The sequence below is a fragment of the Hemiscyllium ocellatum genome, chromosome 3 (assembly GCF_020745735.1).
Source record: "Hemiscyllium ocellatum isolate sHemOce1 chromosome 3, sHemOce1.pat.X.cur, whole genome shotgun sequence".
Taxonomy (NCBI): Eukaryota; Metazoa; Chordata; class Chondrichthyes; order Orectolobiformes; family Hemiscylliidae; genus Hemiscyllium; species Hemiscyllium ocellatum.
In genome coordinates, this window is record NC_083403.1 from 77413003 (window position 1) to 77440329 (window position 27327).

Below are 27327 nucleotides of genomic sequence, written 5' to 3' on the forward strand. Positions count from 1 at the left end.
CTTCATGATTTTGAACACCTCTTTAACAACATGCCTTAACTTTCCCTGCTCTAAGAAGATAAACTGCAACTTGTTGATTCTCTCCACTGACTTGAAGTCCTGCTTCCCTTCCACAGTACACCCTCTCTGCATCATTCCCAAAGCCACAAAATCCTGCTGGTAGGCTGTTCCCAGATTTGACCCAGTATTCCAGCTTGGGTCTAACTAGTAATTGATAATTAGTATAGGCTTAGCCAGAGATGACTTGAAAATAGGTTAACATCTGGCTTATTTAAAAAGCTGTGACAAAATGAGCATATGCAATTAAAAGACTATGATCAATTTTGTCTTTACCTTAGAAACTACTGAATTTATTTAAATATTGTCATGGAAAAGAAAACAACTCAAATCATAGGTGAAAAACAGTTTTTCTAATAACATTTGTACTTTGTACCAGAAGTGGCTAGATGATTGAGATGGATAGTGGACGATTTGCTGTGGCTCAATAATTGGGGGGTTTTGTAATTTTCATATTTAAAGTTTCTACTCTGCATGGAATAACTTGTGAAATTGATTGATTGAGTTCTTACCCTCAACTGTTTTCCATTTTATTTTAGTTGATATTTTAATCACAATCTATTTCTAAAGTATAAATTCTGAATCTTTGCATTTGTTGATTTTTTAAAAATATAGAATATGTGTGCTCCGGACATTCACCCGATTGCACTGCTGGGAGTGAAGCGGTTTGGCTTATCCAAAAATAGTCATGTTGCCATTGAGTTTGATGACACCAAAGTGAAAACTAGGTAATTGTTGATCTTTTACACTATATAATGATTGCATGACACTCACCAATTTCACAGTCATGTACAAAATAAGTAAAACATGTTCTTCATTACATATTTTTTATGTTTGGACTGGCATAGAAAATATTGGGTTATCTTTACTGCCAACAATAAACTGATGAAGAGAACAAGAGGGTCTTCTTTTGCAGGAAGAAGCTGAGAATTGAATGTAATTAAGAAATATATCATAATTACTCTCTTTGCTTCTGATTATTATTCATGATTCTCAGAAGATTGGTTTCAAAGTGACCAGGACTTTTATTCTTCTGCATATATGTGATAGATAAAATTAGATGCCTCATTTTTTAAATTGAACATTACATGAAACCTATGCTAGTTTATTTTGCAGTGATGACTTGTATTTATTTGTTATTAATTTAATTCTGATTTAAACTTCTCACAGATAAACAGTTTAAAGAGATTTTATGATTACATTTAAAATGAAAAGTTGTGAAAGATTGCATTGTAAATATGTGGTGAAATGGATCGTGAAAATTAACTCTTGCATGGTATTTAGTACAATGATGAGGACAATCTTCTGAATGTTGATAAAAGGCTTTGACTTGTTTACAGGCTTATAATTGAGTTTGAAATCCAAACAGAAGCAGAATCTGGTCTTGTATTTTATATGGCAAGAATTAATCATGCAGACTTTGCAACCATTCAGATAAAAGATGGAATGGCTCATTTCAGCTATGATCTTGGAAGTGGAAATGCAAGCACAGTTGTTCAAAAAAAGATAAATGATGGTGAATGGCATAAGGTAAAACATACAAAATAAATTCAATTGCTAGTTTACTTAAGTGAAGTTCTATTTTAAGACGTAATACTGAGAACCTATTCTATATAAAATATTCTGTAGGACTGCAAATACCAACAACTGCACCTGTAAATGATACTTAAACATAATATTTTGTGACATTATCAATTGACAAGCCATTTAAAGAAAATATGTGGGACCAAAAATTGGAATCAGGCAGGAGAGGAACATTCGCAACTACAAGTAGCCTGTCTGACTAACTCGTGCATCTTTTCACTCTTCACTCTTCCTGTCACCTCTCCTGAGATAAGATTTGCAATATGCCCCTTTCCCAAATCACACATTGAGTCCCACCTTTTCCTTAAGGGAAAACCACCATTAGGACCTCCATTCCAATTGAGTCAACATAAGTTATATGTACCCAAAATCTGTCTCACCTTTCCCTACCTCTTCTTTCTGCTTCATCTTCCTTTCTTCCCACCATCCCTATTTTCTCTGCTGCCTCATGATGACTTGTCTGTACTTTCTCCTATATTTCTTCCTCATGTTATCCCAATGTTCCTCATTTCCTTTCTGACTTTTTCCTCAATTTTCTCCCTCTACTTTCCTGTCCCATCATCACTCTGTTCCTACCATCGCCAACTAAGCCTGACCACATGAAGTGCAGGCTCCACCAATCCTCTTCTGTTCAGACATGGCACTGATGGGACTCAAAAGCTGCCAAGCAATCTACTGGCTTTCAACTTTCTCTAGATAGTACTTCCTCCCAGAGGTTCTTGATACTGACTGTTTGATATTATTTCTTATTCCTACGTGCTGTTCTACTACAAACATTACAGCAGACTTTAACATCTTTCCAATGGTAGATGTTAAGGTAACTAGAGCATAGTTACCTTTTTTGAGTCTCCCTCGCTTTTTGAATAAGGATGTTACATTGACAATTTTCCAATCTTCCAGCACGTTTCCAGATGACGATGAGTTTGTCTTTATAACCCACCACCTTTTCTGTCCTGCCTTTTCATATGAAGAATCACATACCCTGAATATCTAATTCCCAGTTTAAGCCCTTGTAACCATGTCTGTCTAATGGCTGTGATATCAAACACATTAATCTCTATTTGTGTTGCTCATTCATTTATTTTGTTTTGAATACAAATGCATTTAAATAAACAGCCATCAAGTTTACTTTTTTTTAAATCATTTTTTCCTCCTTTTAAACCCATTTGCTACTGTTCTTGTTCTGTGTTTACACACTTCCTGTCCTAACCTGGATATCATTATTCCAATAGCAGCCCTGTAATTCTGCCAAATCCTTTTACTGTATAAACACACTTTTTCCATCTCCAACCCCAACACAAGTTAGTTTAAAATCCGTGCTATAGCTAGCGGTGGAACAAGACGGCAGTGGTCCAGAGTGCAGAGTGTGGCAGCAGCCAGCGACCAGACAGTGTGCAAGCTCCCTGCAGTGGTCTGCTGTGGAGAGTCCTTGGGGAGAGAGACTGGGATGTTTGTCTTTTTAACTTGTTTTATTTTCTCTGACCTATGGCTATCCTATGTATAGCTGTAACGTAACCTTTTTTGTTCATTTCTCTATTGTGTGACTAAGGATTATACCTATGTACCCTGTACCCTGGCGCCACGTGTTGGTGACATTGTTACACTGTAACTAATCTTGTAACTGAAGAAGCTGTATCTAGGTACCCCTGTACCTAAGATGGCAACATATAGACTTTTTGCTGTATTCATTTGAGTACATATGACAATAAAGTTAATTAATTCATACAGCTCTAGATTTTTGGAATCACCAGGATACTGCTGCAAACATGTTCAAGTGAAGTCAGTTTGATCAGAACAGATCCCTTCTACGCCATTAGTTAGATTATTACCTTAGAGGTTTTGCTTTTCCATTGAACTTTTAACTATTCGAATTGATTCAGCAGAACCTACATGGATGACAAAACTGGACCCTTCTCCTGTCCCTCCAAGTTCCCTTCCAACCTGAGGAGATGTCAGTAATCCTGGCACTGGGCAGGCAACACAGCCTTTGGGACTTACACTCATGGCTGCAAAACACAATATCTATCTCCCTAATTTGAATGACTTAATCTGAAATGTATGACTACCTCCTGGAGCAAAGTGTCCAGGTAACTTTGTCCCACCCTGTTGTGGCACAATGGCTGTAGTTTGGACTTCAGCTCCTCAACTAGGATACAATGTTTCTTGAGTTGCCAATACTTATTACAGCTGGGTTCACTCTGGATCACCTTGGTGTCCAGTAGCCCAGAATGAGCAGAGTTTTAATGCAAAGAGCAAGGGCAAAAGAGGGAATTCTGTTATTTAGGGAATTGTTTAAACTGGTAAGAAGAATGAATCCATGAATTAGGAATGAATAGGAAGATTTAACAATTTTAAAGGCATTTGACAATGAATATTGCAATTTTAAAAATGTTTTTGCATTGTAGTAGATAATGAAGATAGCTTTAAAAAAGCTAAAAAGCGAATATGAATGAAGGAAACTTTCTACATTTGTTTTATTCTGGTAGTCAATAATAAATAATTAGATTATTTCAGTAGGTTGAATGCCTCAATATTTAAAAATACTGAAGCAATACAATACAATGATTTCCATTTCTTTTTATCAGGAAACAGTGTTGCCTTATCAGGCATGCATTTTGATGAGATACTATTTGCTTTCTTGGCTAGATGAGATCCCACTGTAAAATTTCAAACTAGAACATCTTGGTATGTGATCAAGTTTTACACCTCAATCCACAGTTTCAAACCAGGTTATCTGATTATTCATATTTATTGCTGTTTGGGACTTACTCATATTTACATTGGTCAACAAATCCCATGTCAGAAGAACTTTCAAATGTCCTGAGGTTGTGACAATCATTACATCAATGTCAAATTCCTTTTATATTTGTTGATCAAATTTATAGTTTTTCAATAGTTTTTTTGTCAAATCCGACACGTAATTGTTTTAATAAACTTATATTTACTATTTGCAGGTCAGAATTGTCCGGGATAGGAAAAGAGTAACAGTTACAATTGGTCTCACTGTAGCGACTGCAGTCAGTCCTAAAAATGCAGATATTCTGGATGTCGTGGGAATGATTTATATTGGAGGATTGCCCAAGAACTACACAACAAGAAGAATTGGCCGTGTAAGTGTGAACAATTCCAGCCATCTAAACTGTGCAGGCAATCAAACTCCTGAAATTCTGAGGTTATGCTCTCAGCACAGTCTAATTTAATGTGAACATCTGTTGGAAAACTGGCAAAGCAGTCATCATGACAATTTACAACACTTTTCATTCAATTAAAATTTTTGTTGGCAAATCAGGAGCACCCTAAGTTTGTCATATTCACTGAGATGTCTGAACTGCTCTCCCATCGCAATCTTTTCATGTGTAAACTTACCTCTAAGATTTTTTAGCACTTCAGTCAGTCCTTCATGTTGACTTCCTTAGCAACAGATTCTTTTTTTGTTTTTATTTATGTCTTGTATTGTGTAGAAATTTGGTGAGATCACATTAGAGTATTGTGTGCAGTTTTGGTCACTTGACTTAAGGAAAGATACACTTGCCATAGAGGAATTCATAGGACTCAGGGATTGTTTCATGAAAAAATAATAAACAGTCTGTGTCAATGTTTTGTGGTGTTGGGTGATATCTAGAACCAGTGAATGCAGTCTCAGAATTAGAGGAAAACTGCTTAGGACTGAAATTAGGAGGTGGTTCCTCCCTCACAGGGGGAGTCTTTGGAACTCTGTCCCCCAGCTAGCTATGGAAACCTAGTCATTGTGTATGTTCAACTCTGAGATTGATGGATTTTTACATACTGAAAGCATCAAGGGATATGGGGATAACACCAAAAATCATGTTGAAGTTGAAGATCAGCAATGATCTCATTTAATAACAGAGTGGGCTGGAAAGGCTCAAGAGCCTTCTCCTGCTCCTATTTCATGTGTTCTTGCGTTCGTATTTGTCTGACATTTTTTTCTATACCTCCTTTGAAGGAATGACGCAAACACTTTCCATGTTCATCAATATAAGCAATGTGATTGACAAAGAATGGAAGATTTTTGTTCCAGTACTCATAGACAACAGATCTCTTTTGCAACATTTTCTTTTCAATCCAGCCAACAGAGTTCGCTTGATATTGTCTTATCAAAAGAGATAAATAGTAGTATTTGGTTTTAATTTATGATGTGGTTGTGCTGGTTTTTTGGCTGAGGTGGACAAAGTTAAAAATCACACAGCAGGTTATAGTCCGACAGGTTTATTTGGGAGTACGAGCTTTCGGAGTGTTGCTCCTTCATCCGGTAGCTATTTCCAAATAAATCTGTTGGACTATAACCTGGTGTTGTGTGGTTTTAATTTAGTCAATGGGTGTTATGCTTAATGATTTTATATAACTTCTCAGCAGGCAAAGATACTATTTGACCAGTGTCTTTCATCTTTGTCTCAGCTTCGAATACATGTCCACCCCTCTTACAATATGCAATGATCTCCATGTTAATCTCTCTGTAGAGCTAGATATTCCATTGCATTAATAACCCTCTGTAAATAAAGATCCCCTAGCTTCTTTCCTGTCATGACTCACTGGGATAGCATACTATTCCTGGAGTTGACACAGATGTAAAAATTTGATTAAGCCACTGAATTGCCCAATTTTACTTAACTTCTAATTCAGTTTAAAAGAGTAAGCACACCATTTTCTTTCCTCTAGTAACCAAAAGGTAGCTACTGTAATCAAACAGTTTTTAACCAGTGGCAGAAAAGAGTCATGAATTGCTGACTTACAACTGTAGCTTAAATTGTACCATTTTTCTTAAAGTCAAGATACTTTCTTTTGAAAAGACATTATACATATATTGTGGTGGGGTGGGGAGGACACCAGTCTGGATCACAGATATTAGTAAGTTTCTTTTAGCACATTTTTCCCATGGCTTTGCTCATGACGTGAGGTTGTGAACCGATCCTCAGCCTTTCATCCACTGGTTGAGTACTTGCCGTTTCAATGCCTCTGAAAGTACTTTTGTTCTCCCCTTTTCCTTACAACAAAGGAACCTGCAGAGCAAGCAACTTATAGGAAAATGGTGAGCATAAACAACTGCCAAGAGATTTTCTGTTACTTCTCCACACAGGAGGAAGAGAGAGAGAGAGATTTAGTCAATTTTTCTTTATAGACTAGAATCTTTTCTGCTGTATTGGCCCCACACACGACAAGGTCACATGGTCAGGATCCAATCAAATTGTTGTTGTCAAGCAATTGTCCCAACTCTCGCCATCAGTTCTGTCATCTGTTATTGCTCTCACTATTACAAGGGAAAGCAACATTGCATATAACTCACAATGTGTTCAAGTCAATACAAATTTTGAAACTGCATCCATCACCTTGCACATTCTCCTTGGTTTAAAGCAATTACATCCTTTTTTAATGCACAGTCGAAACATAAAGGGAATACAAAGATGGGGTCTTTCCATTCCCCACAACAAAAGCCTCAGCCAAATAAAAAAACCATTCCCTTTATATGTCTAATTAATCACTTGTACAAATAAACTCTTATTAAGTTAGTCAAACACACTCATGCTGGCTATTCTTGATTACATCCGTACACTTCTAAATCTGTCTCAAATTTGGATTCCAAATATAAAAATAGAGATTCCTGGAAAAGCTCAGCAGGTTTGGCAGTATATGTGGGGATAAATCATAGTTAGTGTATCGCATCCATAGAGAGAAATCAGGGTTAACGTTTCAGATGTTTTGATGGTCACTTGATCTGATACACTAACTATGATTTATCCCTACAGATGCTGCCAAACCTGCTGAGCTTTTCCAGCAATCTTATTTTTATATCTGACTTACAGCATTGACAGTTCTTCTGATTTTTAATTTGGATTCCAAATGTTTACTCACAATTGCCATTTAGACTAAACACAGATATTCGTGGTTTTGGTTGCTTTTTAATCAAAAAGTACAATTTGCATTATTGATTAAAAATTATGTTCAGAGTCTATTTTATCTCCTCTCTTGCTTAATTTAACAACCTGTGAATTTTAATTTTGTTTGTACACATATATTTTACTATCTAGGTTTCACCCTGTTCCAATCAAGAAATGGCAATCATGGCCCTGTGCATGTCAAAGGATTCCAGTTTCTATTATCAACAGGGGTCTTGTGCATGAAACAGGAAGAAGCTTTGCATGCTGGGTGGTCAGCTCTTCTCAAAATGGAATTGGCCACATCACCAGTGTTTACAGGATAATGGGGCTGCTGGTTTCATCTTGTGGGAATTACAGCCCATTCAATGTGAAGGCTGTCAAAGTGGCCCCAGTTTTAATGCAATTGCTTGCATTCAGACATTGGCTGTACTATTTCTATATATTTTAAAATATTATTCTGAATATCTGAAAGTTGACTAACTAAATTTAGTGGTTATCTTTATATTCCTGTCTGTTGTTCACTTATGTTTTTAACCTTGCAGGTACTCTACAGTATAAATGCTTGCATCCGTAACTTTAAGCTGAACAACAAAACCTTAGACCTGGATAATCCAACTTCCAGCCTTGATGTTGGTGTCTGTTTTCTTAATAGTCAAAGAGGAAATTATTTTGATGGAACAGGATTTGCTAAAACAGGTAAAAGCATTTGATTAGTTTGACAGTAAAATTATTTGCAGTTACGTCATTATTAAAAACTATTCGGGCTGGGACAGTAGGTTTATTAACTCATGAAGGGCATAGATCGGGTGAATTGCCAAGGTCTTTTCCCAACAAGGGGGGAGTCCAAAACTAGAGGGCAGAGGTTTAAGCTGAGAAGGGAAAGATCTAAAAGGGACCTGAGGGGCAATTCTTCACACAGAAGGTGGTGCTTACATGGAACGAGCTGCCAGAGGAAATGGCAAAGGCAGGTACAATCACAACATTTAAAGGAGGTTTGGACAAGTACATGGATAGGACCGGTTTAGAGGAATATGGGTTAAATGCAGGCAAATGGGACTAGGCAGTTTAGGAAACCTGGACTGCATGAACGGGTAGGGCTAAAGGACTTGGTTCCATGCTGAATGATTCTATGACAGAGAATTTTAATCAGCTGTCATCTTAAAACATTGTTCTTGCAAAGAAAACTGACTCAAACCTCTTGAAGATACTGTATGTATTGCTGTATGAGTTTGGACCCATATAAGATCACCTTAAAAATCTCAGGTGTAAATATGCAGAACACGCACAGTGAGAAATCATTCATGATTCTGTTTTGAAAATAGGCAAATATGTGTTTTCACAATAAAATTTAAGTATCTTTTTACTAGCTGAGCATTTGTTGACAGTTGAAATAGTTATGAAATTTCCTAATAGTATATTGGAGCAGCACAGTGGCATAGGGGCAGCAGAATGGTCACAGTGTTAGCACTGCTGTCTCATACCACCAGGGAACCAGGTTTGACTCCAGACCTGGCCAACTATCTGTGTGGAGTTTGCGCATTCTCCCCGTAGATTTCCTCCAGGTGCTCCCGTTGCCTCCCGCTGTTCAAAGATGTGCAGATTAGATGGATTGGCCATGGTAAAAATTGTCATGCAGAATGCAGGGATGTGCAGATTAGGTGGGTTAGCTGAGGTTAAAAAGAATTAGGATAAGTGGGGGTGTGGGTTTGGCTGGAATGCTGTTTGGATGGTCAGTGTAGACTTGATAGCTCAAATGGCCTCTTTCTGCACTGTAGGGATTTTATGATTCTATGCCCATTGAGACAATTTGTTTTAAATTAAAAGATATATATGAAAGTTTTTAGTCGATGAGATAGAAAACTGTTTCCGAGGTACTTTATTCTATGCTTTCAGCTAATGCTTCTTTTGTAGCACAGTTACATATTTCTTATTTTTTCTGGACTCCTGGTGTCTTCACATACACTCTGAGATTGTAGAATTCCTTGTCCTTGAATAAATCCTTTCTATTTCCAAAACAAAAACAAATGCTGGAGGAGCTCAGCAGGTCTGTAACGTGAGAAACAGAGTTAATCAAGAATCCCTACAGAATGAAAACAGGCCCTTCGGCCCAACAAGTCCATACCAACTCTCCAAAGAGTGACCCACCCAGACCCTTTCCTCTGCATTTATCCCTAAATGATGCACCTAACACTATGGGTACTTGAGCGTAGCCAATTCGGCTAACCCGCATATCTTTGAATGGTGAGAGGAAACTGGAGCACCTGGAGGAAACCCATGCAGACATAGGAAGAATGTGCAAACTCCACACAGATAGTCACCCGAGGCTGGAATCAAACCCAGATTCCTATTGCTGTGAGACAGCACTGCTAATCACTGAACCACCGTGCTGCCACAATGTTCCGAGTCCAGTGACCTTGCATGAGGTTTTTAAAAGCCCTCATCGGTCAACTGAGGCTGTCTGCATTAAGGTAAGGATAGATTTTCCTTCTTGATTAACCATATCTAAGAAATGCAGTATATCACAAAACCCGAAATGCTGCCAGACCTGCTGAGATTTTCCAACAATTTCTATTTGTATTGTTGATTTCCAGGATCTACAGTTGTTTTGTTTTTACTGATATGATGAAGATAATCTTTCCCCAATTTTTTCTTCAGCCATCACTTCTGCGATAAATTCTAGCATTGAGGCAAAAGTATACAAAATGGAAATCACTTCATAATTCTGTAATCACTCTGATGCTTTTTTTCTGATTCCTTTGAAGCACATAGTCGAAAGGTTTCCCATTCAGTTTTACTGATAATCCATTCAAAACCAACATAAATTATTTTACTTGACTCGGGACTTTTAAATACATGCTAGCTCATTATCCAATCTAGTGCATGAGGTTTATTCACATTACAGCAATTAATATTTAACATAGAGCAGTGGCAAAAAAAATCTGAAGAACTGATTACTACACATTAACAGACCATATGTTGAACTTCTTACTGTGTGTAATCTTATATCATTTCAGTTGCACGATATAGAGTTGGAACAGATTTACGAATTGAGTTTGACTTCCGAACTTCGCAAAGAGATGCTGTCTTGTTGGGAATCAGCAGTCAGAGAGTGGATGGACTGGGTATTGAATTAGTTGGTGGAAAAGTAAGTCATTGTCATGAGTAGAAGTAAAATGCTTTGATTCATTGCACTACTCATGAGTAGAGTTGCATTGATATTCTTGAAAATCCATAAAAGAACATGGTGGGAAATACGTAATTTTTACAGAACAAACGCTCTTTAAGTGATGATGTTGATGACTTTGAAAATGATCTTACAATCGTTTCTCTACTTTTCCTTTTTCTGTTATAATTCCAGATATTTGTTCACATAGACAATGGAGCTGGCATATTTACAGCTGTCTATGACCCTCTACGCTTCAATGCCTTGTGTCAAGGACAGTGGCACAATGTTGTAGTCAATAAAGTTAAATACAGTTTGGAACTGATAGTTGATGGAGAGAGAGTTGAAAGCAGGAGCCCGAGCGTAACCTCCACTGCAACTGATACCAATGATCCAGTCTTTGTTGGAGGGTATCCAAGTAAGTCCTAACTGATTGTTAACTGCACTCATCGTGGTCTTTGTCATTAAGAAAATTGTCTTAAATTCAGGGTGAGAAATGGGGATACAGCTTCAAATTAGTAAAATCAAAGTTAAGAATTATATTAGGATGTTCTTCTTCACACAAGTATTCATCAATACACCAGGGATCATTTTGGAAATCGCTGGGTGCTGCATTTAGTGAATTGTTGGGACTTCCTGGATGACTTAATAAAGATTCACTGAATGACCTTTCTCGTTCATAATTAAATTGAAGTTTAAAAATACTTTGATTATTACACACTGTTCTGTTTTAAAATTAAAGTTTAAATAAAAATACAAGTAAAGTAAAAGTCTTTTGTTTCAAAATACAAACCAATTTGCTGTATTCATAATAATGGTTGATAAGTGGTAAATCATATTTATCAGTGACAGCCATGAGTTGGAGAAGCCTGTGTTGGACTGGGGTGTACAAAGTTTAAAAATCACACAACACAAGGTTATAGTCCACCAGGTTTATTTGGAAACACTAGCTTTTGGAGTGCTGCTCCTTCAATCACCTGATAAAGGAGCAGCACTCCGAAAGCTAGTGCTTCCAAATAAACCTGTTGGACTATAACCTGGTGTTGTATGATTTTTAAATCAGTGACAGCAGGTTTCAAAACCAAAGGCAATATAATTTATGTAGACAAGCAATAACATGTGTTCTATTGCTATATTAGAATGTAGGAACTTGCTATTCTTCTATTCCCCGTGTCTGCGTGGGTTTCCTCCGGGTGCTCCGGTTTCCTCCCACAGTCCAAAGATGTGCGGGTCAGGTGAATTGGCCATGCTAAATTGCCCGTAGTGTTAGGTATGGGGTAAATGTAGGGGTATGGGTGGGTTGCGCTTCGGCGGGTCAGTGTGGACTTGTTGGGCCGAAGGGCCTGTTTCTACACTGTAAGTAATCTAATCTAAACTTGTAAGTGCTGTAATAATTATTGTACAATGCAGTCTGACAATTGGCTTCAATCTTTAAAATGCTGAGTACTTTTAATTTGCCAACACCTTCAATGGTCATGAATAATTGATTTTAGTTTGTATTTGTAAGTTCACCTTTTGCCTCACCTTAGGAAGCACAGGTTAGAAGATGCAAATATTTGTGTCGTTATACAGAAATACAGCACTCAATGCAGTAAAATGATTAAATTTGAATAGAACATAGAAAAATACAGTGCTGTTTAGGCCCTTCGGCCCTCGATGTTGCGCCGATCCAAGCCCACCTAACCTACACTAGCCCACTATTCTCCATATACCTATCCAATGCCCGTTTAAATGTCCATAAAGAGGGATAGTCCACCATTGTTACTGGCAGGGCATTCCATGAACTCATGACTCGCTTAGTAAAGAATCTACCCCTAACATCAGTCCTATACCTACCACCCCTTAATTTAAAGCTATGCCCTCTCGTAATATCTGACTCCATACATGGAAAAAGGTTCTCATGGTCAACACTATCTAAACCCCTAATCATCTTGTACACCTCTATCAAGTCACCCCTAAACCTTCTTTTCTCCAATGAAAACAGCCCCAAGTGCCTCAGCCTTTCCTCATACGATCTTCCTACCATACCAGGTAACATCCTGGTAAACCTCCTCTGCACCCGTTCCAGTGCCTCCACATCCTTCCTATAGTATGGCGACCAGATGCGGCTGCACCAGAGTCTTATACAACTGCAACATGACCTCAGGACTCCGGAACTCAATTCCTCTACCAATAAAAGCCAGTACGCCATATGCCTTCTTCACAGCACTATTTACCTGGGTGGCAACTTTCAGAGATCTGTGTACATGGACACCAAGATCCCTCTGCTCATCCACACTACCAAGTATCTGACCATTAGCCCAGTACTCCATCTTCTTGTTACTCTTACCAAAGTGAATCACTTCACACTTACCTACATTGAACTCCATTTGCCACCTTTCTGCCCAGCTCTGCAGCTTATCTATATCCCGCTGTAACCTGCCACATCCTTCCTCACTGTCAACAACTCCACCGACTTTTGTATCATCCGCAAACTTGCTCACCCAACCTTCTAGCCCCTCCTCCAGGTCATTTATAAAAATGACAAACAGCAATGGTCCCAAAACAGATCCTTGCGGAACACCGCTGGTAACTGCACTCCAAGATGAACCTTTACCATCAACTACTACCCTCTGTCTTCTTCCAGCCAGCCAATTCCTAATCCAAACCTCCAACTCACCCTCAATGCCATGCCTCCGTAGTTTTTGCTGTAGCCTACCATGGGGAACCTTATCAAACGCCTTACTAAAATCCATATACACCACATCTACCGCTTTACCCTCATCCAACTCCTTAGTCACCTTCTCAAAGAATTCAATAAGGTTTGTGAGGCACGACCTGCCCTTCACAAAACCATGCTGACTATCCTTGATCACATTACTCCTATCCAGATGTTTGTAAATCCTATCCCTTACAATTCTGTCTAAGACTTTGCCCACAACAGAGGTAAGACTCACCGGCCTATAGTTACTAGGGTTATCCCTACTCCCCTTCTTGAACAGGGGAATCACATTTGCTATCCTCCAGTCTTCTGGCACTATTCCTGTAGACAACGAGGACATAAAAATCAAGGCCAATGGTTCTGCAATCTCCTCCCTTGCTTCCCAGAGAATCCTAGGATAAATGGCATCAGGCCCAGGGGGACTTATCTATATTCACCCTTTCCAGAATTTCCAATACCTCTTCCCTACATATCTCAAAGCCATCCATTCTAATTAATTGTGACTCAATATTCACATCGGCAACAATGTCCTGTTCCTGAGTGAATACTGACGAAAAGTATTCATTCAGTGTCTCCCAAATTTCTTCAGCCTCCACACGCAACTTCCCACTACTATCCTTGACTGGACCTATTCCTACCCTAGTCATCCTTTTATTTCTGACATACCTATAGAAAGCCTTTGTTTGGTAATCCTACCAACCAAGGACTTTTCATGTCCCCTCCTTGCTGCTCTTAGCTCTTTCTTCAGATCCTTCCTGTCTACCTTATAACTCTCAATCACCACAATTGAACCTTCACGCCTCATCTTTACATAGGCCGCCCTCTTCCTTTTAACGAGGGATTCCAATTCCTTATGAAACCACGGCATCCTCACACGACCCTTTCCTCCCCGCCTGACAGGTACATACTTATCAAGGACACTCAGTAGTTGCTCCTTGAACAAACTCCACATATCGATTGCACCCTTCCCTTGAAGTCAACTTTTCCAAGCCACGCATCCTAAGTCATGCCTCACCGCATCATAATTTCCCTGCCCGCAGCTATAACTCTTGCCCTGTAGTGCACACTTATCCCTCTCCATCACAAGAGTGAAAGTCACCGAATTGTGGTCACTGTCCCCGAAGTGCTCACCTACCTCCAATTCTAAGACCTGGCCTGGTTTGTTACCCAGAACCAAATCCAGTATGGCCTCACGTCTTGTTGGCCTGCCTACATATTGTGTCAGGAAACCCTCCTGCACACATTGGACAAACACCGACCCATCTAACGTACTCGAGCTATAGCTTTCCCAGTCAATATCTGGAAAGTTAAAATCCTCCATAAGAACCACCCTATTACTTTCACTCTTCTCCTGAATCATCCTCGCAATCCTTTCTTCTACGTCTCTAGGACTATTATGAGGCCTGTAGAAAACTCCTAACAGGGTGACATCACCTTTCCTATTTCTAAGCTCAGCCCAAACTACCTCAGAGTAGTTAAATATTTAAATCAAAGATGATGTCTTGATTGTATAAATCAATTTTAAAATGTTGTTTTCTCAAATGACTGTAATTCAGCACAGAATCCCAGAAACATTGAGGAGAAAGTGAACCATTTAAATGTAAGGTTAGACACAGATTCTTTACACCACAGAAGGAGACCATTTGACCCACCGAGCCCAGTGCAGCTCCCTGTAGACCAATCAAGTCAGTCCAAATCCCTTGTTCTTTCCCCTGGGCTTGTAAATTTATTTCCCTCAGGTTCTTACCCAATTTTGTTTGAAAATTATCCATTAGTTCTCCATAGGCGGTGAATTCCAGGTTGCGAGGTAAAACTAAACACTTTCTTACATTTCCCTACAGTGGGTGGCATGGTGGCACAGTGGTTAGCACTGCTGCCTCACAGTGTCAGAGACCTGAGTTCAATTCCTGCCTCAGGCAACTGTCTATGTGGAGTTTGCGCATTGCCTGCGTGGGTTTCCTCCCATAGTCCAACAATGTGCAGGTTAGGTGAATTGGCTGTGCTAAATTGCCCATGGTGTAGGGGAATGGTCTGGGTGGGTTGCTTTTTGGAGGGTTGGTGTGGACTTGTTGGGCCAGAGGGCCTGTTTCCACACTGTAAGTAATCTAATTTCTTAACCTTAAACCTATGTCTTCTAGTCCTTGTATTATCAGTGAATGGAAATAACTTTCCTTTTCCTATTTCATGTAAACCTGTATAATTTTGTACATCTCTATTAAATATTCCCTCAATCTCCTTTGCTAGTGGTTCTCTGAGTAACATGATGCTCATCTAGATTCAAACCTGAAAAATTGAGAAGCAGGTTTGTCATTGCACTGCCCACTTCATTCAATCATGTTTATCAGTGACAGTAGGTTTCAGAAACAAAAACTGTATAATTTATGTGGACCAGCAGAACTGACTGCATCTCAGTGTCTCAAATGTTCTCAAAACTAGCAACAGGACAGAATCTACAACAGCATCATGTTCATCAAGCTACCATCAAGTCAAGACTGCCTGTTCTAACAGTAAACAATCCTAAAGAAAGATCAGAACCATTAAACCTTGCATTGTAATTTAATTCAAAGTGTATGGATGACTCGTACGATTACATATTATGAAGTTAGTTACTAACATATCACAACCATTCAGACCTTCATATACAATTAACGACTTGTTAGTCTTTTACACTGCACCTCTATGCCATCTGTTCCCTTATCCCTCCTCTGCTTCTGAGAAAAGTATTTTAAAAAACATTTCCAATCCCTTTTAGTTATAAAGTCATAGAATCATACCGCACAGAAGCAACTCTGCTGTCCAACTGGCCTAGTCCTGTTTTCAGCATTTGGCCCATATCCTGCTAAATCTTTCTTAATCATATACCCATCCAATGCTTTTTAAATGTTGTAGTTTGCATCCACCTTCACCACTTCCTCTGGCAACTTGTTCCATACACACACCACCACCCTCTGTGTGAAAAAGTTACCCCTCAGGACTTTTTAAAATCTTTCCCCTCCCATTTTAACGATGTCCTGTAGTTTTGGATTCCCCCACCCTAGGAGGAAGACCTTGGCTATCTCTGCCCATCATGATTTTATAAACCTCAATTACGTCACCCCTTAGTCTTAGATGCTCCAGGACAAAAGCCACAGCCTATGTAGCCTCTCCCTTTAATCAAACTCTCCAGTCCCAGTAACCGTCTTATAAATCTTTTCTGTATGCTGTTAAGTTAAACAACATCTTTCCTATAGAAGGATGACCAGAATTGTACACATAATTCTAAAAGTGGCCTCACCAATGTCCTGTACAGCTGCAACATGATCTCTCAACTCCTATATTCAGTGTTCTGACCAATGAAGGTATTTATACCAAATGCCTTCATCACCACCCTGTCTACCTGTGACTCCACTTTCAGGGAACTGCACCCCTTGATCTCTTTGTTTGGCAATAGTTCTCAGGGTCTCTATAAGCGTATACCATTAACTGAATAAGTCCTTCCCTGGTTTGCCTTAACAAACTGCAACACTTCACATTTATCGAAGTTAAACTTGCTCTGTCACTACTCAGTCTTGATCAAGGCCCCATTGTACTCTGAGATAATCTACTTTACTGTCCACTACACCAGCTATTGGTGTCATCTGCAAATTTATTAACCATACCTCCTTTATTCATATCCAAATCATTTATATAGATGATGAAAAGTAATGGATCCAGCACCAACCCTTGTGGCAAACCACTAGTCACAGACCTCCAGTCTGAAAAGTAACCCTCCATCACCACCCCTCTCTGTCTCTTATCTTCAAGCCAATTTTGTATCTAATTGGCTAGCCTCCCCAGATCCCATCTAATCTAACCTTACTAACCAAACTACCCTCCAGAACCTTGTTGAATGCCTTGCTAAAGTCCAGGTAGACAACATCCAGTGCTCTGCCTTCATCAGTGTTCTGTGTTTCCTCAAATAGATTACAGTGTGGAAACAGGCCCTTCGGCCCAACAAGTCCACACCGACCTTCTGAAGAGCAACCCACCCAGATCCATTTCCCTCTGGCTAATGCACCTAATACTCTGGGCAATTTAGCATGGTTCACCTGACCTGCACATCTTTGAACTGTGGGAGGAAACCAGAGCAACCAGAGGAAACCCACACAGACACGGGGAGAATGTGCAAATCCCACACAGTCAGTCACCCAAGGAAGGAATGAAACCCGGGTTCCTGGTGCTGTGAAGCAGCAGTGCTAATCACTGAGCCACCATGCCACCATGCCAACTCAATCATGGTAGTGAAACACAATTTCCCCCACACAAAGATATGTTTACTATTCCTAATCAGTCCTTGCCTTTCCAAATGTATGTAAATCCTGTCCCTTGGAAACCTCTCCAAAAACTTACCCACCTTTGACGCAAGGCTCACCAGTCTATAGTTCTCTGGCTTATCCTTAGAACCTTTCTTAAATAATGGCACTACATTAGCAAACTTCCAGTTTTCTGGCATCTGACTTGTGGCTATTAATGATACAAATATCTCAGCAAGAAGGCCCAGCAGTCTCATCTCTTGCTTCCCGCAAAGTTCTGGGAAATAACAGATCAAGTTGAGGGGATTTATCTACCTTTATGCATTTTAAGTCCTCCAGCACCTCCGTCTGTAATATGAACTCTTTTCAAGACATCCACTGTTTATTTCCCAGGTTCCCTAGCTTCCATGACTTTCTCCACAGTAAATACTGACATGAAATATTCATCTGATAACTTAATCCATCTCCTGTGGTTCCACACTTAAGATGGCCACATTGATCTTGAAGCTCTATTCTTTTCCTAGTTACTCTTTTGCCCTTAATGTTCTCATAGAATCTCATTGGATTCTCCTTAACTCTGTTTGCCAAACCTGTATCATATGCCCTTTTTTCTCAAGGATACTCCCACTGCCCTAAAACTCCTGTAAAGATTCAATCAATCCCAGCTGTCCATACCTTATATATGCCTCCTCCTTCTTGACTGGAGCCTCAATTTCTCTACTCATCCAGCATTCCCCACACCTGCCAGCCTTGCCCTTCACACGAACAGTAACATACTGTCTCTGGACTCTCGTTATCTCATTCTCAAAGGCCTCCCACTTTCCAACCATGACTTTACCTGCGAATAGCCTCTCCCAGTCAACTTTTGAAAGTTCCTGTCTAATAACATCAGAATTAGCTTTCCTCCAATGTAGAACTTTAACTTTTTGATCAGTTCCATCCATTTCTATAACTATTTTGAAACTGATAGAAGTATTATCACTTGCCCCAAAATGCACCCCCACTGACACCTCAGTCACTTGTCCTGCCTTATTTCCCAACAGAAGGTTAAATACTGCTCCTTCCTTAAGAGATCCATCCACATATTGAAATAAGAAAGTTTTCTTGTACACATTGAACAAGTTCCTCCCCAGCTTAGCCCTTAACACTAATCCCAGACTATGTTTGGAAAGTTAAAATCTCCTACTATTACAACACTAACATTTTTACAGATATCTGAGATATCCATACATACTTGCTTCTCAATTTCCCATTGACGATTGGAGGACTTATAACACAATGCCAACAAAGTAATCATCCCTTTCTTATAATTTCACTGGGCCATAGAGGAACCTCGATTATCCAAACGAGATGGGCGGGCACTATTTCATTCGGATAATTGATTATTCGGATAATTGACTCAACGCCCTTCCTCTGGGGCTTGGAGTTTTCTGTTAAGTGTGCTCCCCGTTCAGACTGTTCTCTGCAACACTTTTAATCATTATAAACAAAAGACACAGTCAGTATTGGACATACGTCTTTGATGTAATGTTTCTATTGGGACCTCGAGATCTCCTTCAGATAATCTGATTTTCAGATAATTGGTATTCAGATAATTGAGGTTCTTCTGTATTTCTCAGGAATATCCTCCCTATGTACAACTGTAATGTTCTCCCTAACCAAAAACGCTATTCTCCCTCCTATCTTGCCTCCCTTTCTATCTTCCTATAGCATCTATACCCTGGAACGTTAAGGTGCCAGTCCTGTCCATTTCTGAGCCACATTTCTGTAATAACCATGATATCACAATCCCATGTTGTCAACTACGTTGTAAATTCCCTTGCCTTGCGTTGCCTACCAGGCCTCTTGCATTGAAGTAATTGCAATTGGATTTATCAGCCTCACCATATTCTCTGCCAAGATCTTGTTTGCTTTGATTATTTAACTTGCTCCCTTATCCACTGTACCAGCCTCAGCTTTTTCATCTCACTATCGCTTTGACCCCTCTGCTCCACTTACTAGTTCAGCAACACTAGTAAATCTCCTTACATGGATGTTGGTTCCCTTCCAGTTCAGGTGGAACCAGTCCCTCTTGTACAGTTCATTTTCTACCCCTGAATAGATCCCAGTGATCCAAAAATATGAATCCTTACCCCTTGCACCAACTCCTCAGCCACACATTCATCTGCTCTATCTTCCTACCCCTACTCTCACTAGCCTATGACACTGCTGGTAGTGCAGATATGACTACCCTCAAAAATCTATTTTTTAAATTTCAGACTAGTTTACTATACTATCTCTTTAGAACTTCATCCCTTTCCCTGCCTATGTTCTTGGTCCAAGTTGCACAACTATTTCCTGCTGGTCACTCTTCCCTTTCAGAGTATTATGTACCATCTCTGAGACATCCTTGACCCTGCACCAGGGAGACAGCCCCCATCCTGATGTCTCAATTCAGAAACATTTGTCTGTGCCCCAGACTAGAGAGTCACCTATTACAATCAATTGCTTGGAACCTGACATAACCCTCAATACAGTCGAGCCAGTCTCAGTACTAGAAACTGGCTGTCAGCTATACTCCTCTGAAAGGCCATCCCCACATATCATATCCAAAACGGCATGCCTGTTTGAGATGGGGATAGCCACAGGAAATGCAGGCACCACCTGGCAACTTGTTATGCCACTCCTAGCAGTCAACCATCTATCTGACAGGTGTCTGTGGCTTTTCTACTTTACTGAATCTGCAGTCCATCACACCTCCTTGCTCTTGTAAACTCCTCATATATCTAACTGCCGCTGCAACTGATCCAATAGGATTCGCAACCAAACACACTTCCTGTAGACATAGTCTCCAGGAACATTCAAATTCTCCCTGAGCACCCACATCTGACAGGAAGAGCACATCACCCTATCACAAGCTATTTCTGCCCGTTAGACAGAATCTATAGACACAGAAGTTACCTAAAAACAAACACAACACACTTGGCTTAAAAAACAATGTTAGCACAGGCTTACTGTTGAAATAGGGACTATTCAAGAAGTAAAATCGGAAGAATAAAGTTAAGTTGTAATACTCTTCTGAGAATTGCATTTTTGGTTATCAGACATTTGTTATTCTGTCACAGATTGTACTGTGGACCCCATCAGAGATTGCCAATATAACATTTAATTGACATTTAATTGATTCACTGAGAGGTTTCTTTTTTCTACTTTCATATTTCAGTCAGAAAGACCACACAATTGTGAAGCCTTGCTCAATGAGATGTAAATTCCAGCTAATGGGCCTTCCTGTATCCATTCCTGAATAGAGCAATTGATCTTCATCTTATGCATAACTAGAGGGTGCTTACTTGTGTATAGTATCAGGCATTGCATCTTGGTGTATTAATTCCTTGAGCAGATCAGGGCCGGATTTTATCATTAGCAGCATAGAAAGGGGATTTGCCATTGAGAGAAGAAAATGTTCCAGCAAGAGATCTAGTGATCTCTCCAGATCTTTCTTAATGTGCAATTGATTGTAATATTGCTTATTAATGGCTCTTAACGTCCCTCTGTGGGGCACGCAAAAGCTGAAATGTAACTAACATACAAACTTTATTTTAAAAATATATTTAAAAATAGCTAGTTCAAAGATCTAGTGGTCAATTATAATGGAGACTTTGAAGAATATTCCATGAATGTAAAATTAAAAGCCAGTTTAAAAAAAACAAATTACATCTCATTGAATAGGACTTCACATTTTTGTGATCTTTCTAACAGCAATATGAAAAGAGAAGAAAAGGAACTTCTCTCATTGACAATTTGATATTTAATTGATCCGATCTCTGGGAGTCCACAGTACAGTCTATAACAAAAGAACTAACAGCTGATAGTATCTCCAATACTTCCATGTTAATCTGTTCTTATGGTAAATCTTAATGTTTCAGTCAGATTTGAAAAATGCTGTTAAAAATCACACAACACCAGATTATAGCCCAACAGATTTATTTGAAAGCGCAAGTTTTTGGAGCACTGCTCCTTCATTATGTAGCTAGTGGGGCAGCATTACATCTTTGAGAATGCTGACAGGTCTTCATCAAAAAAACCCATGAATTCCATCTCATGTCTCCTTTGACTGAAACAGGAAACTTCAGAAGATTTGAACAAGATTCCCCACTAATGAATTGAGAAGGATTTTATATCATAGAAATTAATGGGAGTTGGTAAAGAGTAATAGTAACACATCACTTCACTGACTTGTTCATTGATCTGCTTAAGGGTCTAAATGTGAAATAAAAGCCCAGGTCACCTCTTATTTGATGATCAGAGACCACACACATCCTGACCATTTGGAATTCCCAGCAAACGACTATAAGCAATTTCATAATTTAAACTTCTGATGGTCAATTATCTAGTGTCTGGAACCCTCCCAAGCAGTTTCCAACTCTGAAGTAGAGTCAAAGACTTTGGACAGTTCAATTTACCCAGGAAAAGTTAGACAGATTAAAACATGTTTCTGACTCTTGGGTAACTATACAGTTGCCACTGTCCCCATTGCACAGACTGACCCCTACCCCCAACAGCAACTGGATACCCAGTACATGCCCCCAGACATCTGACCATCCATCTCTAGATTGTTGACCACCCTCCAATGCCAAAACTCACTTTTACACCTAAATCGTCCCTCCAATACAGACTCACCCAAGCCCTGCTGTCTCGCATTCTACACACAACTGGTTCCCAAACCACCCTAATCATTCATCTATCTACTTGCCATCCAAATGATTTGCTATCCTGCCATGTAAGTCCTCACCCATCACCCAACTTGCCCTTCACCCAACTGTTGTCTTAATCTATCTTTGAGACAATCCAAAGTAGACAAGCAGGAGGCTAGAAAAACAGCAAGCCAGGCATCATCAGGAGGTGGAGAAGTTGACGCTATGTTGACTTCTACACCTCCTCGTGCATGTCTTAACCGAACAGTCATTCAACTCGGACCCTAACTTCTTACACACTTACCTGCCAACCTACTTCACTCACCAATCTGTCATTCTAATCTTTTACAACCTGCTGTCTATTCCTTTGCCCACCTTGCACTCTACCTTCTTACCCACTGACACACACACATACCCCTATCCCCTCAACTTACCTTCAGCTTACCATTCAATCTATTTATATTACAAATTGCCTACTTCGCATCTCAAAGAGGCTTTGGGAATTTACACATAGAACATAGAACATAGAAGGATACAGCGCAGTACAGGCCCTTCGGCCCTCGATGTTGCGCCGACCGAATCCTACCTAACCTATACTAGCCCAATAACTTCCAAATGCCTATCCAATGCCCGCTTAAATGACCATAAAGAAGGAGAGTTCACCACTGATACGGGCAGGGCATTCCATGAACTCACAACCCGCTGTGTGAAGAATCTACCCCTAACATCTGTCCTATACCTACCACCCCTTAATTTAAAGCTATGTCCCCTAGTAACACCTGACTCCATTAGCGGTAAAAGGTTCTTAGTATCTACCCTATCTAAACCCCTAATCATCTTATACACTTCTATCAGATCTCCCCTAAACCTTCTCTTCTCCAATGAGAACAGCCCCAAGTGCCTCAGCCTTTCCTCATAAGATTTTCCTACCATTCCAGGCAACATCCTGGTAAACCTCCTCTGCACTCGTTCTAAAGCTTCCACATCCTTCCTATAGTATGGCGACCAAAACTGCACACAATACTCCAGATGAGGCCTCACCAGAGTCTTATACAACTGCAACATGACCTCAGGACTCCGGAACTCAATTCCTCTGCCAATAAAGCCCAGTACACCATATGCCTTCCTCACAGCACTATTTACCTGGGTGGCAACTTTCAGAGATCTGTGTACATAGACACCAAGATCCCTCTGCTCATCCACACTACCAAGTAGCCTACCATTAGCCCAGTAATCCATCATCTTGTTATTCCTACCAAAGTGAACGACTTCGCACTTAGCTACATTGAATTCCATTTGCCACATTTCCGCCCAGCTCTGCAACTTATCTATATCCCGCTGTAACCTACCACTTCCTTCCTCACTATCCACAACTCCACCGACTTTTGTGTCATCCGCAAACTTGCTTACCCAGCTTTCAAGTCCTTCCTCTAGATCATTTATAAATATAACAAAAAGCAATGGTCCCAAAACAGATCCTTGTGGTACACCGCTAGTAACTGCGCTCCAAGATGAACATAATCCATCAACTACTACCCTCTGTCTCCTTCCAGCCAGCCAATTCCTAATCCAAACCTCTAATGTATCCTCAATGCCATACCTCCGAAGTTTTAGCATTAGCCTACCATGGGGAACCTTATCGAACGCCTTACTAAAATCCATATACACAACATCTACTGCTTTACCCTCATCCACTTCCTTAGTCACCTTCTCAAAGAACTCAATAAGGTTTGTGAGGCACGACCTGCCCTTCACAAAACCATGCTGGCTATCCCTGATCACGTTATTCCTACCCAGATGTTCATAAATCTTATCCCTTACCATTCTCTCTAAGACTTTGCCCACCACTGAAGTCAGACTCACTGGCCTATAGTTACTAGGGCTATCCCTACTCCCTTTCTTGAACAATGGGACCACATTCGCTATCCTCCAGTCCTCTGGTACTATTCCCGTAGACAATGACGACATAAAAATCCAGGCCAATGGCTCTGCTATCTCCTCCCTAGCTTCCCATAGGATCCTGGGGTAAATGCCATCAGGCCCAGGAGACTTATCTATATTCATCCTTTCCAATATTCCCAAAACCTCCTCCCTGCATATTTCCAGGGCATCCATTCTAATTATTTGTGATTCCATATTCACATCAGCAACAGTGTCCTGTTCCTGAGTGAATACTGATGAAAAGTACTGATTTAATGTCTCTCCAATCTCCTCCGCCTCCACACACAACTTCCCACTACTATCCTTGACTGGACCGATACCTACCCTAGTCATCCTTTTATTCTTGACATACCTATAGAAAGCCTTTGGGTTTTCCCTAATCCTACCAGCTAAAGACTTTTCATGTCCCCTTCTCGCTTCTCTTAGCTCCCTCTTTAGCTCCTTCCTGGCTACCTTATAACTCTCAATCGCCCCAACTGAACCTTCACGCCTCATCTTTACATATGCCGCCTTCTTCCCTTTCACAAGGGACTCCAATTCCTTACTAAACCACGGCTGCCTCACAAGGCCCTTTACACCATGCCTGACTGGTACATACCTATCGAGGACACGCAGTAGCTGCTCCTTGAACAATCCCCACATCTCATTAGTGTTCTTCTCTTGAAGCCTGTTTTTCCAATCCACACATCCTAAGTCATGCCTCACTGCATCATAATTTCCCTGCCCCCAGCTATAGCTCTTGCCCTGCGGCGCACGATTATCCCTCTCCATCACTAAAGTAAAAGTCACCGAGTTGTGGTCACTGTCCCCGAAGTGCTCACCTACCTCCAAGTCTAACACCTGGCCTGGTTCATTACCTAGAACCAAATCCAATATAGCCTCCCCTCTTGTTGGCCTGTCGACATATTGTGTCAGGAAACCCTCCTGCACACATTGTACAAACACCGACCCATCTAATGAACTCGAGCTATAGCTCTCCCAGTCAATATCTGGGAAGTTAAAGTCCCCCATAACAACCACCCTGCTACCTTCACTCTTTTCATGAATCATCCTCGCAATATTGTTCATTGTTTATGAAATACAGCAGTTGACGCTGTAAAAAGAGGGCACCGATTCTGTGCTGATTATCTGTGCTGCTGTGCAAGGGTTGTTGCAATTGTGAGTTTGGAATGATCCTCCATGAGAGGTTGTGTCACTAACCCCTCTGTTTTCTCTCTCCACAAACATTGACCAAGTGCTTCCAACATTGTATATGTTTGTGCCGGATTCCCTTTCTTTTTGTTTTTATTACAGTGATTTGTTTTCAGCAATGATTTTACAGTATAATTACCAAATAACATTTTCTTCAATCTTTTTCAGGTGACATGAAACAGTTAGCATTGACCATTGATACTCCTTTCAAGGGTTGCATTCGTAACCTGAAACTAACGAAGGGAACACAGACTCTAGAAGTTGATTTCAGCAAAGCAATTGAGCTCAAGGGAGTTCAACCCCTTACTTGTCCTGCGTAGTGAAATCTACTGCTTTGTTTTGAACAAAGATGAATGTATGTGGTTTGGAATAAGCCTACATAACTTGTACATGGCAACATATTTTTGGTGGTTCAATTGAAACAATCTCTTCATGTTACATTAATATGTTCCTATCTGTACTAATAATTATCACTAAAACTATTTCCTCAGTTTTCATTTACTCATTAAAATTAAAATAAGTACTCTTTCATCCTACAAATTGAACTTCATGGTGATTATTTATATAGTGTATAGTTATTGAATTTATTTATTTGTTTAGTATGTGTAAGAATATAAGAATATTGTATGCAATATAGCACATATTTCAGAAAATTCTTCTTTGAAGTGAGGGAATAAATTCTTCTGTTTGAGTAAGAGTTGGCATTTGCAAAAAAATTCATAAGTTATAGTATCTTTAAGGAACCATGTCCATAACATAACCAATGCTTTTTTTCCATGCTGGAGTCATCTCTAACTGGCTTCATTATGAATTTTAAATAGGAAAAAATGTCATTTTGTTACTATCATAACGTACTAATTCCTTGGTCTCTGAAGATTCCAGTTGATATAGTGTCCATGAAAAACCCACTGTTAATAGTGTTATGACTAGTCTCCAAGGAGGTTCCCCAATTCATTATGGTCCAGACAGAAAACCTCAAATTGGTTTGTTCCTGAGTGAAGAGAGATGAACTAGTTCCCCTTCTTCAATTAACTGCTCCTTGGTTAGTTATGATTTGATTTAATTTATTTATTGTCACGAGTATGTCAGTACAGTGAAAAGCTTTGTTTATAAGCAGTACAGGCAGATCATAGAAAGCAAGGACATATAGATCATAGGGTGAAATAAAACATAGACAGAAGCATTTAGGTTATGTTGCACAGGGTGTGCTCTCAGCATGATCAACATTAGCAAGATCAGCGTTACATGAAATTAGAGAGTCCATTCATCATTCTAATTATGGCTGGAAAGAAGCTGTTAGTGAATCTGCTGGTGCTTGAGTGCACGTTTCTGTATCTTCTGCCTGATGGAAGAGGTTGTATGAGAGCATTATTACTGGTGGGGTGGAGGGGTGTGCTGCGATGGGTTTTGAGCCCTTCCCCAGCAATAAGCCATGTAAATGGAGTCCATGGATGGAAGGTTGGCTTTCCTGATGGTCTGTGCTGTGCAGACAGTCTTCTGTAGCTTCATACAGTCCTGGGCAGAGTAGTTGCTAAACTAGGCCACTACGCAGCTAGATAGTTTACTTTCAAATGTTCATGTTTAAACGTTGGCGAAAGTCCTTGTGGACTGGCAAATTTCCTGAGACACCTGAGGAAGAATAGGTGCTGTTGTGCCATCTTGATCATTGCATTTATGTGGGAAGTTCAGGACTGGTTGTTGGTTATAGTCATTCCTAGGGACTTGATGCTGTCCACCCTCTCAACTTCAGCTCTATTAATATAGATAAGGGTGTATTCTCCTCCTTTCTTGCTATTGTTAATGATCAGTTCTTTAGTTTTACCGATGAGAGAAAGGTTGTTCTCATTGCACC

General features: G+C 39.9%; 1 protein-coding gene across 4 annotated transcripts in view; it reads left to right on the forward strand.

Moving 5' to 3' along the window:
• The window catches only part of lama2 (laminin, alpha 2), a 393314-nt gene extending 367299 nt beyond the window's left edge, over positions 1-26015 (forward strand). For all 4 annotated transcript variants that reach the window (XM_060851112.1, XM_060851122.1, XM_060851132.1 and 1 more), the window contains 7 exons: positions 673-785; positions 1398-1587; positions 4596-4751; positions 8078-8231; positions 10550-10680; positions 10894-11116; positions 25644-26015. In XM_060851112.1, coding sequence (XP_060707095.1) covers positions 673-785; positions 1398-1587; positions 4596-4751; positions 8078-8231; positions 10550-10680; positions 10894-11116; positions 25644-25795 — 1119 coding nt within the window. In that variant the 3' untranslated portion in view covers positions 25796-26015. The remainder of the gene's footprint in view (positions 1-672; positions 786-1397; positions 1588-4595; positions 4752-8077; positions 8232-10549; positions 10681-10893; positions 11117-25643) is intronic.
• Positions 26016-27327: the final 1312 nt, after the last annotated feature.